The sequence below is a fragment of the Nyctereutes procyonoides genome, unplaced genomic scaffold (assembly GCF_905146905.1).
Source record: "Nyctereutes procyonoides isolate TBG_1078 unplaced genomic scaffold, NYPRO_anot_genome, whole genome shotgun sequence".
NCBI lineage: Eukaryota > Metazoa > Chordata > Mammalia > Carnivora > Canidae > Nyctereutes > Nyctereutes procyonoides.
The window spans coordinates 41177419-41195525 of record NW_026575126.1 but is presented as its reverse complement, the minus strand read 5'-3'; the positions used below and the strand labels follow the sequence as shown (position 1 = coordinate 41195525).

The 18107-nt window shown below is 43.9% G+C and overlaps 2 protein-coding genes across 6 annotated transcripts in view; one reads left to right on the top strand and one right to left on the bottom strand.

The window, feature by feature from the left end:
• Positions 1–11579, bottom strand: part of UBN1 (ubinuclein 1) — a 37883-nt gene extending 26304 nt beyond the window's left edge. For both annotated transcript variants that reach the window (XM_055340113.1, XM_055340114.1), the window contains exons 1-5: positions 10937–11579; positions 5771–6058; positions 1594–1680; positions 936–1031; positions 443–577 (exon numbers count right to left, since the gene is read on the bottom strand). In XM_055340113.1, the coding sequence (XP_055196088.1) occupies positions 443–577; positions 936–1031; positions 1594–1680; positions 5771–6019 (567 nt within the window). In that variant the 5' untranslated portion in view covers positions 6020–6058; positions 10937–11579. The remainder of the gene's footprint in view (positions 1–442; positions 578–935; positions 1032–1593; positions 1681–5770; positions 6059–10936) is intronic.
• Positions 11580–11783: 204 nt separating this feature from the next.
• Positions 11784–18107, top strand: part of GLYR1 (glyoxylate reductase 1 homolog) — a 32511-nt gene continuing 26187 nt past the window's right edge. For 3 of the 4 annotated variants that reach the window (XM_055339687.1, XM_055339686.1, XM_055339685.1), the window contains exons 1-3: positions 11799–11863; positions 12939–12975; positions 14046–14125. In XM_055339687.1, the coding sequence (XP_055195662.1) occupies positions 11826–11863; positions 12939–12975; positions 14046–14125 (155 nt within the window). In that variant the 5' untranslated portion in view covers positions 11799–11825. Of the gene's footprint in view, positions 11864–12938; positions 12976–14045; positions 14126–18107 lie in introns of all 4 variants that reach the window. The other variant, XM_055339684.1, reaches the window with a different exon arrangement.

The following is an 18107-nucleotide window of genomic DNA, read 5'->3' as shown; positions in this document are numbered from 1 at the left end:
TACGTGGGCCCTACCTCTTGTTTTAAACACACAGGCAGTGGTAGGCTGATTTAAAAATAAACTTAAGGCTAACTTGTTTTTGTTGGGGTGACAGCCCTGGGAACTGAAGTCCTCTACATGTCCACAGAAGAGACACAGCAAGGTTGGTGCAAACTCCCCTCACTCCACAACCTTCACTGCCCCAGTCCCCACCCTGAGACCACCTCAAGAAACAAATCCCTGCTGCACCTGCTGGGACACAGGCGTGGACACCTCCAGGTTCACAGCATCTCCCCACAGTACAGGTGTGAGAAGTGACCTGTCAGTCTCAACACGGGTCATGCCTTTCCACCAAGCTCCTGAGCCATCCTAAACCAGGAGACATTCTGGCAAGTCACCTACTGATCTTATAAAGTCATATAAGAAAGCACTTCTGAAATCCAAAAACAAGTATTATTCTAACCTTTGGAGATTTTTTCTTCTTTTCCTTAATGAAGTCATCCTCAGATTCTGATGCTTGTCTAAATTGCAGGGTTCCCGAATTAATGTAAAATCCTCCATACTTTGTAGTCAAAGAAGCAGGAACAAGCTCGTCATACTGAAGGGGAAAAAACAAACAGTCAGCTCCAAGTTCTGGTACAACAGTCCAAAGGTGCAGAGTGGGTCTTGACAGAGCAGATGTGACTGTGTTCTTCTGTCACTTCTCAGCATGCTAAGACCTGCTTATGGTCAACCATGAATGTCCTAGCTCAAAGGTGTGTGGACAGATTTGGTCATCATTTTCAGTGAGGGAACTATGGCCTGATCAAGAATGTCACTTCCCCTCTCTCTCACCAGGACAGCTTTCTCTTCACACTGAGGGCATGCCCACGCTGACTCGACTCCACGTCCAGGCCATCATTATTAGTAGGAGCTAGGGTGGGGTAGTTTCAGTGGCATTTTCAGTAAGGACTTACCGCCTCAGAATTATCGATGAAAGAGTCAGATTCATCGTAACCGTACCCCATGTCAATTAGGTCCTGTATACGATCTTTTCTACGTTTCTTTCCACCCTAAAATTTAAAATAGGTTATGCGTTTTTTCCATGTGTAACTGCGGTAAGAACATACAGCATGAGGCCTACCCTCTTAATAAATGTTTAAGTCTAAGGTCAACATGCTTTTTTTGCTACACGGAATTAATTGTTGCCTTGAACTCCAACTAGTGACTAAAGGTTGTAAATCAGTGGGACACTCTCACACACACAACCATACACCCACCCTAAACCCCATTCCCTGAAGATCTTTTAAATAGAACAGATTTGTATCTGCATAAAATGGCCTAAGACTTCTAGAAGAAGGAATGAAATGGCTTTGTATGCTTTGTTTCAAAACATTTATTTTAAGCATAAATTCTAGGAGTAAAAGGCACTTCTTGCTCATTCATCCATTTAGCTTCACACACTAGAGCCTGCCACATGTATTTTCTGTACCATAATGCATTTATCTAATAATTGCATTTTGTTCTCGCCAACCTCTGTACTTGTTTAGATGATAATCCACTAAAGGAACATAAAAATGTCTGAACCTCTCCCACTCAACGAGGCTGTTTTGTAGCCCAAGAGAGGAATCTTACATATTTTTCTTCAAATTTCCGGGCAAGGGCCTCCACTTTATGCCTTTCTTTTTCTTCATCATTGAAAGGATCTGAGAGATCTTTCTTCTGTATAAAGAGACCATTCCACAAAAATAAGAGTCACAAAAAAATTCCCACAATTCCATTCATAATACCTGCAATGACTACTCAACACCCATAAACTGCATGATAAAAACAACTCTTTCAAAAAAGACAAGGTAAAGTACACACTACCATCCCAACAGTATTTACTTCAATTGCTTAAGAAAAAAAAGTTTCCATTCATGTAATTCAACAAAACTTAATTAAATGTCTACAATTACCCTCCATAGCACTAGGTCTTAGACGGCTCCAAATATGGCGAAGGGCCTTTAGTCAGGGAGAGACACAGAAAGAGAGAGGCAGAGACACAGGCAGAGGGAGAAGCAGGCTCCACGCAGGGAGCCCGACGTGGGACTTGATCCCGGGACCCCAGGATCACGCCCTGGGCCGAAGGCAGGCGCTCAACTGCTGAGCCACCCAGGTGTCAGTCAGGGATGCTCAACCTGTATAGAACTGTGTTTCAATATAATTTCCTTCATACCCTAAAAATTATTTTATGTATTTAAAAACATTATTCTAGGAAGGCCCACAGGCTAAAGCAGTCAATGAAAAAATAAAAAATAAAAAAAAAATAAAGCAGTCAATGGTTCAAGGAAGGTTAAGAACCTGCTGAAAGTAGTCCAAGTCCTTGAGAGCTACTCTGTCGTATTGGTTAGAAGAGTGGTATGAACCTGCACTTCCTTCACTGCCACCAAAGAAATCAAAACCAGGTTCACAGCATTCCCTTTCCTTGGAAGCTTATCTTGATGGATCAGTAATCTCATCTTTCCTCCAATGTCAACACTCGCTCCAAACATTTTCATGTGGTTTTCCAAAGTTTATTTCTATTCTGTAAACTTACTGTTGCGTTTTTCTCAACAAGTATATTTTCCAGAGTTGGACTTTAAGCTTTTTTGACAAAGAAACTTAATAAAAGACTCCCATCCGAATACATTTAAGACTTCAGAATAGACCAAAATCATTAAAGATCGGATGCCTGTCTTAAGACAAAACTCTATGACCCCACCCTCCCCTCCCTGCCCACTGGAATCCCATCCATTCATGGAAGACAAGTTAAATGAGATATTGTGGAACATACATATAAGGGTCACAAGTGAGTAGTCTTTAAAACATGCATTCATCTGTACCTTCTAAGTTTTCTATAATGATCACATATAACTCAAGTGATTAAAATCATTCTAAGAAATTCCACCAATCTAAAGCAGTACTGGATACAATGTGTATTCTCTCATGTCTGGACAAACAGTAGTTGTCCAAAAAGTACTACTTCCTGCACACATGATGGTCCAACTCTGTCCAAACAAAGCATCTGGGATGTAAGCTTTCTGCTGTCCAAGCCCTACAGGGCTTGTATCAGACTTAAACAATTGCCACATTGTAACTCCTGTTACCTGTGCTGGCATAATTCTAAAGTACCAACAAGACTGAAAGTCCCTTTGAGGTTGGGATAGTAGTGGCTTTTCCACCTTTATATTGTCCTCGGCATCTAGCACAGCGCCTTTACATCATAAGAAATACATGCTAAATGAATTAATACATGAATCTGTCAGATTACATATTACTTTGAAAACCACAGAGTAGACGCAAAGATTCTGGAGTTCTGAATCTGAAGACCAGGAATCCCCTGAAATTGAATCCAAAGTTCTCTGTGTACGCTCCATACATTTTTCTGCAATAGAGGACATTTGGATCCCCCAAAAAGGTGAAATCAGAGCACTAGAGTTCTAATTTCAGTTGACCTACTGATTTGGCTTGAACCTACAAAATAAAGACTTCAACCAATCCCTGCTACTGTCTCTTCCTCTCAAGGAATGAGATCCCATTTCTACTTTGAAAAAGGAATCTTGAATGGATTTGAAATTATTTTTTCTCATCTTATCCAACTGCCCTCATACACAAGGTTGATCCTTGGCACAAATTTATTGGCTTTCATTCAGCTAATCAGATTTTAATCAAGGAAACACATTTTTATCTGAGGAAAGAAAGTAGATGATCCTCCTAACCAAAGGCACTCACCCTCAGCAGTACAACGGTGAATTTGAATGAACTGGCCACTGAGTTATGCTGCTAAAAACTGTACCTATGTGATCTGATTCTACCCTCAAACACCCTGTGAGCCAGGTATTAAGCTGATCCTCATTTTACTAAGAGCCACTCTAGAGATCAAAATACTCCAAGTGGGGATCCCTGGGTGGCGCAGCGGTTTGGCGCCTGCCTTTGGCCCAGGGCGGGATCCTGGAGACCCAGGATCGAATCCCACGTCGGGCTCCCGATGCATGGAGCCTGCTTCTCCCTCTGCCTGTGTCTCTGCCTCTCTGTCTCTGTGACTATCATAAATAAAAATAAAAATTAAAATTAAAAAAAAAATACTCCAAGTGTGGAATCCTACCAACCTTTGCCTCAGAGCCTAGCATAGTGCACCATAATAGGGGCTTGTGCTCTTCACCTATTTCCTACTCATGCTGTAGAATTCCATTTATGTAAAATACAAAAATGTGCAAAAATTGAACTAAGCTGTTGAAAACTAGGGCAGTGGACCTGGGTAGTATTTTGGAAGGGCAGGAGGAGGGTTTCTGGTGTCCTGGAAAATATTACATTTCATAATCCAGGCACAGGTTGCAAGGGTGTGCTGAGTTTATGAAAATGCATCAAGCTGTGAATTTGTCATATATGCACTTTTTCTAACGTATTTAATTCAATAAATAGTTTTCAAAAAAATTTACAATGAAAACATCAGTGATAGCTGAAGCTGGTGATGGGTACATAGGGGTTCATTATATTATTCTCCCACTCTGCATGTTTAAGAAGTTCCATACTAAAGAGCAAAGCAAATCTGTCAGGAAAATAGATAATTTTTTAAAGTATTTAAGAAATCAAACTGATTCTCAAAAAATCTGAAGACTACAACCCAACTTTGGCAAACAAAATACAAAACAAAAAAACAAAAAACAAAACCTCCCACAAAAATAGGTTTCTATCCAACCAGGGAAAGAAACTATCCAGGATCTCACTGTTCAGAAGAGATGAGAAGTCAATGTCTTAAACACCCACCATTTGCTTCGACATGGATGGAACTGGAGGGTATTATGCTGAATGAAATAAGTCAATCAGAGAAGGACAAACATTATGTGGTCTCATTCATTTGGGGAATAAAACAATAGTGAAAGGGAATTAAGGGGAGAGAAAATGAGTGGGAAATATCAGAGAAGGAGACAGAACATGAGAGACTCCTAACTCTGGGAAACGAACAAGGGGTGGTGGAAAGGGAGGTGGGCAGGGGGTGGGGGTGACTGGGTGATGGGCACTTAGGGGGGCACTTGATGGGATGAGCACTAGGTGCTATGCTATATGTTGGCAAATTGAACTCCAATAAAAAATAAATAAATAAATAAATTTTTAAAAAAAGGAAAAAAAAAAAAAAAGGAAAAGTCAATGTCTTTTCTTGTCTGCCTTACAGTAGGCAGAGTAAGATTCTACTGGAAAAGAAAAACGTCCAGCACAAAATTCTAGTGCTGGAACAGCCAGAGACTGGTCACGTTGACACACATATATAATTTTGGCATGAAAAAGCTTATTGTTGGGATCCCTGGGTGGCGTAGTGGTTTAGCGCCTGCCTTTGGCCCAGGGCGCCATCCTGGAGACCCGGGATCGAATCCCACGTCAGGCTCCCGGTGCATGGAGCCTGCTTCTCCCTCTGCCTATGTCTCTGCCTCTTTCTCTGTGTGTAACTATCATAAATAAATAAATAATTAAATAATTAAATGATTAAATAATTAAATGATTAAATAATTAAATAAAATAAAAAGCTTATTGTTAATTATTAGTCATAATTCATATTAGCCTTGGATGCACAGTGTTTTCTCTAGCATAAATCAGGACAATGGTTTGAGAAACAATTCTATCCGTTCCTGCTCAGAGGCAAAATCAGCACACCTGTGACTGCTTTGGGCTGAGCACCGTGATCTTGGATAGCCAGAGCCTTTCTAGTCTTGCTTCCACCCTCCAGAAGTCCCATTTCCACAGGATGTTCCATGCGTTTTATCTGCAGACCCAGTCTGGGGCTGCTGGGGTGTACCTTGTCTGCGGGTTGAAGGCCTTTCACCCTCCCTCTTATGTTCTTCACCAGCTCTGGGTAGAAGAACTCTGGGCAGCGCTTGTGATCTGGCTCAAAGAGGGTGAGTGTAATCCGAACAGCTGCTGCAGCCGGCTCAGAGTCCTGATGCTGTTCTGTTCCCCCAACCTCCTCTTTCCGGGATTTCTTCAAAAATGCAGGATTCAGAGAACCTGGGAGAGAGGTGAACTGGACCCTGTGGGGCTCCGACATGGCTACCAACAAGTCTTAGCAGGTGTCACTGCATGGCTTCTGTTAACATTAAAAGAAGGACCAGGTCAAACCAAGATGATAAAAATGATTTTTCCTGTTGAGCTATTCAGATTTAAGCTTAAAGAAATTCAAGAAGAATCCACTGTTAAATTGATCTTAATCACCACTTACTGTTTTTTTCTTCAATACTATTTGCTTTAAATATATCATTTAAAAATGTGTAAATCACCCCAAATACTATCATTCAGAAATAACCAGAATTCAGCATACTTCCAGTCTTTTTTTTCTCTAAGCCTAGTCAATAGTTCCTTGATGTTAGAAAATCCATGCTGATGGAGCCTTAAAGAATCCTCAAAATTGCAAAGACCACTAGAGAATAATGTTTTTCATTTAATTTAACCTTTTCTTTTCTGGCTGAGAATAATCTCTTTCTTAAGATCTCTGTATTTCCATCACGAGCAGTACACTTACATTTAGGGCCAATCTTTACAATGAGAAGTTTTCAATAGCTCACAGAAGGTACTGCCTCCTCTGGGTTAAGTAAAAAACCAGCGTCTCAGGAGAGTGTGACTCTCGACTCATTTCCTAAGACACCAACCTTTCTCCACCTAAAACTGGCCCTTAGCAAAGTCAAAAATTATGACATGCCAAAGACCTTCAAAGTTGCTCGGAAATGGTCAAAACAGATTGCAAAGCCCAGAATACCAAAGGTTTACATAATACAAATATCCAAACACACACACTATATACATTTTGTGTGTGTGTGTGTGTGCGCGCATGCACGCGCACACTTCAGGTATAATCTTACATCCTACTTTCTTAAACTCACGCTCTAGTATGAACTTTCTACCATAATAGTAAAAAAAAAAATATTCACTGCATCCTTATTTATACAGGAAAAATAATAAAAACGACCTCAATTTCCAGCATTAAGGGAATGGTTGAAAACAACTGCAGCTTTTTAAAATTGATTTATTCTTACAAATCTATACATTTTGATATATTACAGATATATAATGCTGTCATACAACTACTTTTTCCTACTTTGTTAACTGTTTAATTTTCATTACAGTGAGATATAAAAGAAATGTTTCACACTGGGCAGTCCCAGTGGCGCAGCGGTTTAGCACCGCCTGCAGCCCTGGGCGTGATCCTGGAGACCCGGGATCGAGTCCCACGATCGAGTCCCACGTCGGGCTCCTTGCATGGAATCTGCTTCTCCCTCTGCCTGTGTCTCTGCCTCTCTCTCTCTCTCTCTCTCTGTGTGTGTGTGTTTCTCATGAATAAATTTAAAAAAAAAAATTTAAAAAAAAATCTTCAAAAAAAAAAAAAAAGAAATGTTTCACACTGAATTCTCTAACTTGGCTTCTTCTCAGCATCAATCACTAACCTTTCTTTCCACTGCTGACTTGGCATATATTATATAGTAATGTATTAGGCATTTAAGATCTCTTACTGAAATCCAACGTGTTAATCTAGTATATCTAGACATTCTTTAACCAATACTATACTGTTTTGAAAAAAATTTATGGTATTTTAATATCTTCAATCAAAAGTTCATCTTTATTGTTCTTCTTTTAAAAGTAGTAGTTATTCCAGCCTGTTTATTATTTCAGGTCAATTTTAGAATCATGCTGACAAGTTCCCCCAAAAAAGCTCACTGTATTTTGACAGTAATGAATGATTAGCAACTAATTCAGGAAGATTTATACTATCACTTATATCCACTTACAAGAATCTCTACTTGTATATACGTAACATTCATTTCTTCTACCATGACCAAAAATTGTGATTGCTAAGATCAGGGAGTAAAATATCTAAAAATGAAGAATTAGAATAATTCTAAATAGGCAGCAAAGTGATTAGCAGCAAAACAGGTTGGTAGTGCAAAAAACCATCGTGCACTAAAATGCTGGAAAGAAATTCTCCTAAAAGAAGCTTTCAAGGCCCCAGGACATTCATGATGCACTGGGTTGAGAAAATAAATTACAGCTGCATTTACAGCTGAAAGAGGAGGTTTAAAGGTCCCCCACTGACACAAGCAGGCAATTTCTCACCAAAGGAAGGGAACCTCAAAGTTAACAGGATGTAGAAAATTCACCCTGGAAGGGACAAACAGGTCTCTGTCCCAGCAGTAATTTTTTTTTTTTTTAAGATTTTATTCATTTAAGAGAGAGAGAGACCAAAAGCATAAGCAGGGGGAGCGTCAGGCTGCGGGAGAGGGAGAAGCAAGTTCCCCGCTGAGCAGGGAGCCCAATGCAGGGCTCAATCCCAGGACCCTGAGATCATGACCGGAGTCAAAGGCAGACACTTAACTGATTGTGCCACCCAGGTGCCCCTCAGCGGTAATTTTTATAATGTAACCTTACCATGGTCCAAATTTTAGACATTGTAACTTTGTTCACCTAGATGGTATAACTGCTTCTCTCAGTTGTGTGACTTTAGAAAGAGAACTGGAGAATAAACATAAATCAAACCTATAACATATCAACACTTGGTAGGTTTTGCATTAAATTTTATAATCATCATGAGAATTCCTTGCTACTTGTTACTAAGTTATTTGAAAAGTTTAAGAAAATCGGACTGACCTATGAGACTTATATTTTTAATTTGAAATGCTTAAGAAAACCTAAGTTTGAAAGTGTTCATTTAAATCTCATTTCTGCATCTAGCAGACTTAACAAGAGTTACGTCTTTAGAAAGATTTTACCATTAGGCTTATAAATTCACCATTTTAGAATTTTGAAGTATTGGGATCCCTGGGTGGCGCAGCGGTTTGGCGCCTGCCTTTGGCCCAGGGCACGATCCTGGAGACCTAGGATCAAATCCCACATCGGGCTCCCGGTGCATGGAGCCTGCTTCTCCCTCTGCCTGTGTCTCTGCCCCTCTCTCTCTCTCTCTGTGTGACTATCATGAATAAATAAATAAAATCTTTAAAAAAAAAAAAGAATTTTGAGGTATTTAAGAGAACAAGCATATAAAACTTTAAATGCATGGGTGGCTCACTAAACATCTGACTCCATCTTAGCTTAGGTCTTGATCTCAGAGTCTTGAATTCAAGCCTCACATTGGGCTCCACGCTGGGCATGGAGCCCACTTAAAAAAGCAAAAACAAAAAACTTCAAATGCAGTTTAAAACATTTAAGGGGGGCAGCCCTGGTGGCGCAGCGGTTTAGCGCTGCCTGCAGCCCAGGGCCTGATCCTGGAGACCCAGGATCCAGTCCCATGTCAGGCTCTCTGCATGGAGCCTGCTTCTCCCTCTGCCTGTGTCTCTGCCCCTCTCTCTCTCTATGAATAAAAAAAATGATAAATAAATAAATAAAACAGAACATTTAAGGGTACGTAACACTGCAAAAAGAGTTCATTGTTTAGGGGAATGTAATCTTTTAAGCTGGTATCTTAACTGAAGCTTTCTCAAGAGTAAAGTATTTTTTTTTAATTTTATTTATGATAGTCACAGAGAGAGAGAGAGAGAGAGAGAGAGAGAGAGAGAAGGCAGAGACATAGGCAGAGGGAGAAGCAGGCTCCATGCACCGAGAGCCCGATGTGGGATTCGATCCCGGGTCTCCAGGATCACGCCCTGGGCCAAAGGCAGGCGCCAAATCGCTGCGCCACCCAGGGATCCCCTCAAGTATTTTTATTTTTAAAGAACTATTCTTATATTTGTAAGTAAAACAAGATTTGGGAGAAAACCTTAAAAGCGTAAGAAAAAAAATAAGTATTCAAATACTCATTTTTAACAAGTCGAACATCACGCTACATAAAAGCACAGTTATCGTACACACAAAAACATCCCTCCTAAAAACCCTCAACTGGTGTTATCCAAGAAACAGTAGCCTTCTTTTGCACCTTGGTTTACTCTCAGGAATTAAAGTTTTTGTTGTTGTTGTTATATGTTCTCTTAACTACTGTATTTTCAAACTAATTATCAGTGAAACAAAAAAAAAAAAAGCTAATTTTGTAGGCTGATTTTGTAATTATTAATCTGCTTGCTGGACTCATTCAATAGCTTTCCCTTAACTTTTACCCCCCCCCCTCCAAACAGGCTGTCCTGTCATTCCCAGAAATGAGAATTTTGCCTTCTTTCTGAAACATCTCTTATTTTTGTTTCATGTCTTATTGCATTGGCTAGAAGTTCTGGGACAACACTAAACCTACATTCTTCGCCACGTTTGGACTCCCATGGGAATGCCCCGAGGTCCAATGCGATGTTGACTTAAAATTCATATATTCTATCAGACCGCTGAACGTCTCTTTCAATTCCTCAAACATTTAAGAGTCTGTAAAATTAGGAACAGCGTGTGTGTGTGTGTGTGTGTGTGTGTGTGTGTGTGTGTGTGTGTAATTTTACGAAGTCATTTCCTGGAATCTCAAAGGTGCTTCCAATTCCTGGCTTGTCCGGAGGACAATACAAAACAGTATAAATGACAGCTGAAACTAATGGGCCGGTACGGTTAGGGAAACTGAATTCCAGGAAAAAGCAGGCTGCGGACTAGCCAAGTGCCACCACCACCACCACACCACCAAAACAAAGCAAAACGTGCTCACAACTAAAGTCTACAACAAAAACACCTACAGGGAGACGCGTTAAGGATCCACCACCTTCTCAAGCAGAGAGCGACTCATGAGAAACTCTAAGGTCGACAACACCGAGGCTATTGGGGGGCCTGCGACTGGGACTGGGAGCTTTCCAAAAAATTGCTATTTTGTACCCGGGGGGCGGGGGGAAGGGGGCGGTTTGAGCTCCGCGCTGGGCTGCTGTAAACAGTTCCCCATTCAACGCCCTGGGCTTCACGGACTCCCAACTACGCGAGCATCTGCCTTCCTGTTGTCACAACAGCCAGCTCCCAACTTCTCTAAAAGTGTCAAACTACAACGAGGCGGACGGGAGAGCCCGGTCCCGACAAAGACACGCACCTTTGTCCCCGGCGCGACGCAGGCTACGGCCCCACGGGCCGCACTCGTCCCCCCGCGGCCGTCCTCATGCCGGCCCGGGCGCCCGGGCTGCGGCGCCGCTAGCGGCCGGCCCCCGAGCCATGCCTCCCCGCGGGCGGTCGGCCCACGCCGCGGCCCATGGCTGGGTCCCCCGGCGCCCGGGCTAGCCTCGCCGGCCGTGCCGCCGCGCCGGCCCCGGAGGAAGCGCAGAGACGCCGGCTCCACGTCGGTCGAGCAGCTCGCGACCTCGGGCGGGCGGCCCCGGCGCCCCGGGAGAACTTGAGGCGGCGGGCGCGGGCTCCGAGCCGCTCCCCGGGCGCCGGCCGTTAGAAAGCGCGCACCGAAGGACCCGTCAGACCCCCGGGCGAGGCCGCGCAGAGCGCCCCGCGCGCGGGCGCGGGCCGAGGCTGGCTTCCAGGCCGCGCCGAGGTCCGTCAGGGCAGCCCCGGTGTGGCGACGCGGCCGGCCCCTGCGCGGGGCTAACGGCCGCAACGGAAGCGCGGACGGGAGGGGGCAGAAGGCCAGAGCCCAGAGGCGGGGCGGGCCGCAGGGCCGGCTCCCTCGCGCGCTCGGCCGGCCGCGCCGTCACCGCCGCCTCCGCCGCCTCGGACCGCGGGCGCTTCGTTGTCACGAGCCGGAGGGAGGGGGAAGGAGCCGGGAGTCTCCGGGCTCCGGCGCGCCGAGACAGCGGCGCCTGCGTCACGTGCCGCTGGGCCGGCCAATGAACTGCGGCGGGCGCGGTGACGTCAAGGCAGCGGCGTGGCCGGTGACAGCCGGCCCCCGTCACGTGGCCGCGCGCACTCCAATGGGCGGCGCCGGGGCGACTTGGTGTTCCCGGCGGCCCGTGCGTCGGCGGTGGTTGGGTGGTAAGATGGCGGCTGTGAGTCTGCGGCTCGGCGATCTGGTGTGGTGAGTCCGGGCGGCCAGGGCTAAGCGAGGTGCGCCGGGAAGCTCCTCCACTGGGCGCGGGGTTCGCGGCCGGCCCCGGAGCTGCCTTTCTAAGCGCTCCAGGCTGCGGAGAGAGGGCGAGACGAGGTGCCGGCGCCGGGAGCGACGCCGGGCGGAAGGGGCAGCCCGGCCCCGGGGGACTGAGGCCGAGAGTGGCCGCGGCGGGCCGGGCTCTAAGCCCCGAGGCCGCCCGGGGGAGGGCTGCGCTCCGCACCTGCACGCCGGCGGCGGCCGCCGCGAAGGGAGTCTCCGGTGCCGCACGCCTCCCCGCGGACGCCGGGTCGTTGGGGTCTTTGCTGAGGCTCCCCCCCCCCCCCCGGGAAGCGGGCGAGCCGGGGAGCCCGCGGGGCCACCTCGCCTGGGCAAGCCCGTCAAAACTCGCGTTGCGATGGAGCCGACCTGTGCGGGCGACTTGGCCCGGGGTGTCGAAACCGGACTGCTGGCGCTGCCCCGTGAAGAAATGGAAGGGGGACTTCTCCTTTACAGCCGAAGGCTTGGCAGTGACCGCTGCCTTCTTGGGTGCCTCTCGTGGTCTGCTTCCGTGTCCCAGACAACCGCCCGAACCAAGACTGACCGTCGCCGCTTCCCTGGAGCGACGTAGCTCACTTCTCGACCCAGAGGAAGGTTTCCATTAGCATTGTGTCAAAGCCGGGCTGGTCTCGCGGTGAATTAAACCAGACTTTGTAAGGGGAAGTCTGTGTTTACAGAGCAAACTACGCTTCCCCCCTCCCCTGCCCCAAGCCCCCAGTCCTGGGGAGGCTCTAGACCAGTGACTCCTGGTTGGTTTCGTTTGTTCTGTATTCCTTGTCGCCGCAAGAATGCACATACCTTATTGCACTTACGCATTTCGTTTCTGAGGAGTTCGGGCTTCTTGGGTCCAGCTGCGGAAGCCAAATTAAGAACTGCTGTTTGCCAGCTTTTGTTTTGGCACTTGAGGGTGCAGGTGGAGAGTTAGGAAAATACATTTCATGTTGAGTGGGTTGAAGGAGATGGACTGGCTTTTCCAGGGCAAACGCTGACTGTGTGTTTTCTCTAGGGGGAAACTCGGCCGGTATCCTCCTTGGCCAGGAAAGGTGAGTGTCTTGCTACTAACGGAATACGTCTGAAGTTGGGTTTGAGAAGGTGAAGAACGTAAGATTCATTCCTCTCTGTTTCCGGCATTTAGTTAAACTGGACTTAAGTAACACAATTTTTTTCTCTCTATTCTTCAGTTTGTTTAGAAAAGACAGTGCAGTATAAACCAGGTCATTTAATCTGCAGTAAATGCTTATCTCTTGAACTAGAGATGGTTTTGGTGAAGTTTCTTAGTCCTGGAAATCAATTCTAATTTGAATTTTAGCCTTATACTTAAATGTAACAAAAGGAGAAGAAAATAAATTCTCCAGGAAGAGCGGAATCTAAATGTAGGTTAGTGAAAAGTCAAAGTATTTTTGTCCCAACTAAGTTTAAATCTTCTTTCCATGTTACCATATGTGCTGCTCCAGTGCATCTTTGCAGAAGTTGGCATTCCAGATTTTGCATGAGGCAATCCGTCATAGCTTTCCAAATGTTCTGTTTTTAAATTCTTGCTAGGAGCCCAGGAAATGTCTTTAGACTGTCTCTTTGCAATATGGCATTTTCATTGCCTCTGTTGTTCTTCATTATTATTATTACCTGTCTCAACTTTTCCTGCGCAGTTGTTTCTTTTTGTTTGTTTATTAAAGCATAATTGACATACAGTGTTGTAGTAGTTTCAGGTGTACAGCATATTCATTCAGTAGTTCTATACATTACCCAGTGCTTACCAGTAAGCATAGTCACCACCTTATTACTTCACTGAAATATTTTTAAGAGTGTTCTGTGCATTTTTTCAGTGATGACAGGGTCACATGGTTGAAGGGGGTTGATATTGATCTTAGTTTTAACTGCTATTAAAACAGAGCCATTGCAGTAGAAGGGGTATTCTACTTACTGAACACTGCTACATGGTACATGTAGGGAACTAGAATATTTGCACATTTCCACACATCTCAGTAGAAACGTGCCAGATTTGGACAGGTACTAGATCCTGGGTTCATTTTAAACATATTCCTTTTGTTTTATTTCATTTTTTTCCTACCAACTTAGAGGTGTGAAAAACCTTTTTCCGCCTTTTACTCTCCAGATTGTTAATCCACCCAAAGACTTGAAGAAACCTCGTGGCAAGAAATGCTTCTTTGTGAAGTTTTTTGGAACAGAAGATCAGTGAGTAGTGCTCTTCGGGAGTTTCACTTTCCCTTTGTTTGGGCATTGCCCTGGATCTGAGCTGCTTATGAGAATATTCTAGGGACCCTAGTTCATTTTTACTGTAGTCTGTGAGAATGGCGTATTGTTCTGGCTTTATACCTAAATGTATTCTTAGCTCATAGGAATTGTTCTGTGGCCAATAACAATGTCAGTCAGGTGAGAAATAGGATTCCTTTAAATATGATAATCACAGTAATGTCATTTCTCACATCTCTTTATCCAATCCCGTAGTAGTTCCTTTTATAAAGACCACGTTCAGCTCTCTTTTAATGGCTGTTTATCATTGTGGTTCATGTGTGAGATACACAGTGAAATCAGGACCATTCCCTTGAGATTCTCTGATAGGCCATATAGGTCACAGTAAAGAGGAGAATACATATTTACCTGAGTTTCCAGTGATTTGTTCAGCTCTCTTGTTATTACATGGTTTTGGTTACCTGGGTGTAGCTAGGTGGTTTAAGTAGCTGTACTTAGGATTCTTAGATTAAAATGTCTGTGAGGTTTCTGAAGAATCTAATGCTAATGGTTAAAATAGATATTCCTAAAAAGTGATATATTCTATAGCAAAATCTGTTATAAGCAGTGTTCTTCACTCATTCAGGAGTTTATATGCCAGAGTGCTTAGCCTGAGTTAGAGTTTAAATGGTGTGTCTACCTTCACCATGCAGGTGTGCCAATATACCCAGTTCTCTGTAATAAAATAATTTAGCAGCCTTTTGATGACAGTATTCAAGGGAATCACTGACCCACAGCTGTGACAACCACAGACACTCTGGAAGCAGGAATGTTCTGGTAATGCCACTGACATTACAAGAAAGATTGTCCCTGTGTATACATGTGCTAATTGTACAGCACACTTTGAATTGTTGACACCAAAAAGAGCTTCCTTCAAAGAAAAACAGATGTTGTGGTCCTTGCCTTTCAGGAACTCAGGTGACAAGACATAGACATTTCAGATGGGAATAAGTGCAGAATGAGTGATACAGGTGACTATTAAAGGATTCTAGAACAAGGAGACATCAGTGGAGAATAGGCAGGTCAAAGAAGGATGATAGAAGAGATGGGGTTAGAATCTACTCTGGAGGGTGGATAGAATTTGAATAGGCAGGAAGAAAAAGGATGTGCAGGCAGTTGGAATACTGTGAGCAACTGGGTGTTAAGTTGGATGTGTGAGCAGAGTGAGGCTTCCCACCTGGGTAAAGAACTGTTCTTGAGAATAACAGGAAATATGGTTGACCCAACTTGATTAGCTAAACAAACATATACCAGTCTACAACAAAAGTGGAAACTCATGGAGAGTGGGGGCTTGATCAGATTACAGGAGGCCTGAAAACCATTGTGTCCCTTTTTTTTTTTTTTTAAGATTTTATTTATTTGGGATGCTTGGGTGGCTCAGTGGTTGAGCATCTGCCTTTGGCTCAAGGCATAATCCCAGGACTCCAGGATCAAGTCCCACATCAGGTTTCCTGCATGAAGCCTGCTTCTCCCTCTGCCTATGTCTCTGTCTCTCTGTCTCTCATGAAAAAAAAAATTTATTTATTCATGAGAGACACAGAGAGAGGCAGAGACACAGACAGAGGGAGAAGCAGGGCTCAAGGAAGGGAGCCTGATGCAGGACTCGATCCTGGGACTCCAGGATCATGCCCTGGGCCAATGGCAGGTGCTAAACTGCTCAGCCACGCAGGGATCCCTGTGTTCTTATAATTTAAAAAAATCCTGGAAGGATTTTCTTCCTTATACTTGATGAATTTTCTTATTTTTATGCAGTGAGAATATGATTTTTTAAATCATTAAAAAAAGGTAGAAAAAAATGCTGTAAGATCAGAAGAGTAAACTGATCTCTCTGTATAAGAAATACAAGTGAGACAGAAAATTGGAGTTGAGTGAATTTCAGCACTTAACCAGGCACACAAGTGAAGCCAATGAAAAGAATGCACTTCCTGAACATAAAAGTAAGCTATTGGGGTTAGTAGTGGTAGTGATGTGATTTCTAGCTAAAGTTCTTTGTGAAGATTCATAAGCAAGTGAGTTCAAGGCAACTATTAGATATATAGTATCTTTAGGCTTGTTAAACTCCCTTGGTAGAATTCCACTTAAAAAGTTATTTAAAAATTAAGTTGTCACTGGACCAACACATTATTATCTTCTTGTGGCTAGGCAGATGACAACAAAAGGAAACAAAGGGTAAGGATCTCCGAGCACTTCCTGAAGGGAGAAGGGTTCTCAGCACGCACGTATTATTTACTGTCTTTAAATTATCTGAAGGGGGATCCCTGGGTGGCGCAGCGGTTTAGCGCCTGCCTTTGGCCCAGGGCCCGATCCTGGAGACCCGGGATTAAATCCCACGTCGGGCTCCCGGTGCATGGAGCCTGCTTCTCCCTCTGCCTGTGTCTCTGCCTCTCTCTCTCTCTGTGACTATCATAAATAAATAAATTAATTAAAAAAAAAAAAAGGAAAGACATCTGAGAGTCAGAAATTCTTAAGGACTTCAACTGGGTCTATTCCTTTGACCAAAAAGGCTTCCCACACCAAACAGTAAATTGTTGTACCTTCTTTTTTTTTTTTTTTTTTTTAACATTTTTCCACCTTTATGTAAAAACTGCTTTGCCTTGCCAGGAGTGCAGTGTGCAGTTGAGTCCATGCTCCCAAAGGGATCTGATGGAACTAGTCAGGATCAGAAAAGGGGACCAAGTCCCATCAAAGAGTAAGACTCTTTAATAATGTGAAAAAGACCAAAATCTGTACTGATGATGGATGGCCCTAAGGAGGTCAACACTGACTTATTCATAAATCAGCAGACATTTCAGTAAGGGGCACTATGAGTAGAACAGGTGCTATGGTGACTTCTTTAATAATGTGAAAAAGACCACAATCTGTACTGATGATGGATGGCCCTAAGGAGGTCAACACTGACTTATTCATAAATCAGCAGACATTTCGGTAAGGGGCACTATGAGTAGAACAGGTGCTATGGTGACTATGTTTAGGGCATGCATAAGAAGCACTCTAGGAAACAAGACATTTGACAAGTGCTTTCCGTGGGAAGTACAAGTGGATTTTTAGAGATGAAAACTGCTTTGTAAAGGGCAAGGCCATAGGTGGTTCCAGAAGAAAGTGGGCTTTCCCTCGCCTTTGATGCTTGATGTCAGGGAGAGGAGAGGGGTTATTGGTTACAGGGTCCTGATTTTGGTGGATAGGGCCTGACCCCATGGGGCTGCTCCTGAATTCCTAAGCAATACGGGATTCAGTGAGAGACATTCCTTTTCAAAACTGTGCGTTATGACAAAAACTATTTATAGATACAACTTTTTTATATATATTAGCAAGAACCTTTATTAAAGATTGAAAAGGATAGATCCTTAAGATAAAGATTTCAATTCTCTAGAAAAGTAGTTTTTCTCCTTTTCTCTGCTAAAATATCTTGACAAATTATGTTGACATCCTGTTGGGAAGAAAGAAGACCAGACCTTCCTTTTTTTTTTTTTTTTTTTTTTAAGATTGTATTTATTTATTCATGAAAGACACAGAGAGAGAGAGAGACACAGGCAGAGGGAGAAGCAGGCTTCCTGCAAGGAGCCCAATGCAGGACTTGATCCTGGATCCCAGGATCACACCCTCAGCTGAAGGCAGACACTCAACTGCTGAGCTACCCAGGTGTCCTGAGACCCATCTTCTTAACAAGCTGCCTCTGGAAGGGGAAGAACTCAGTGAGATGGCTGGATTCAGCTCTCCGAGCCTGGATGACCACTGTGGATGAGGGCTACTTGTGGTCGTTTTCTACTTCATGGAGATATAGAGGGAAAAATAACTTTAGCGTAACTTTGACTCTATCACATGACCACACCCACAGATGAAGTTTCAGGTACCTGAGGGCCTATCTTGGACAGGGAGTTGCTCATCAGGATAGAAACTGAGCTCAGGGTTTGAAATTTTCATCAGT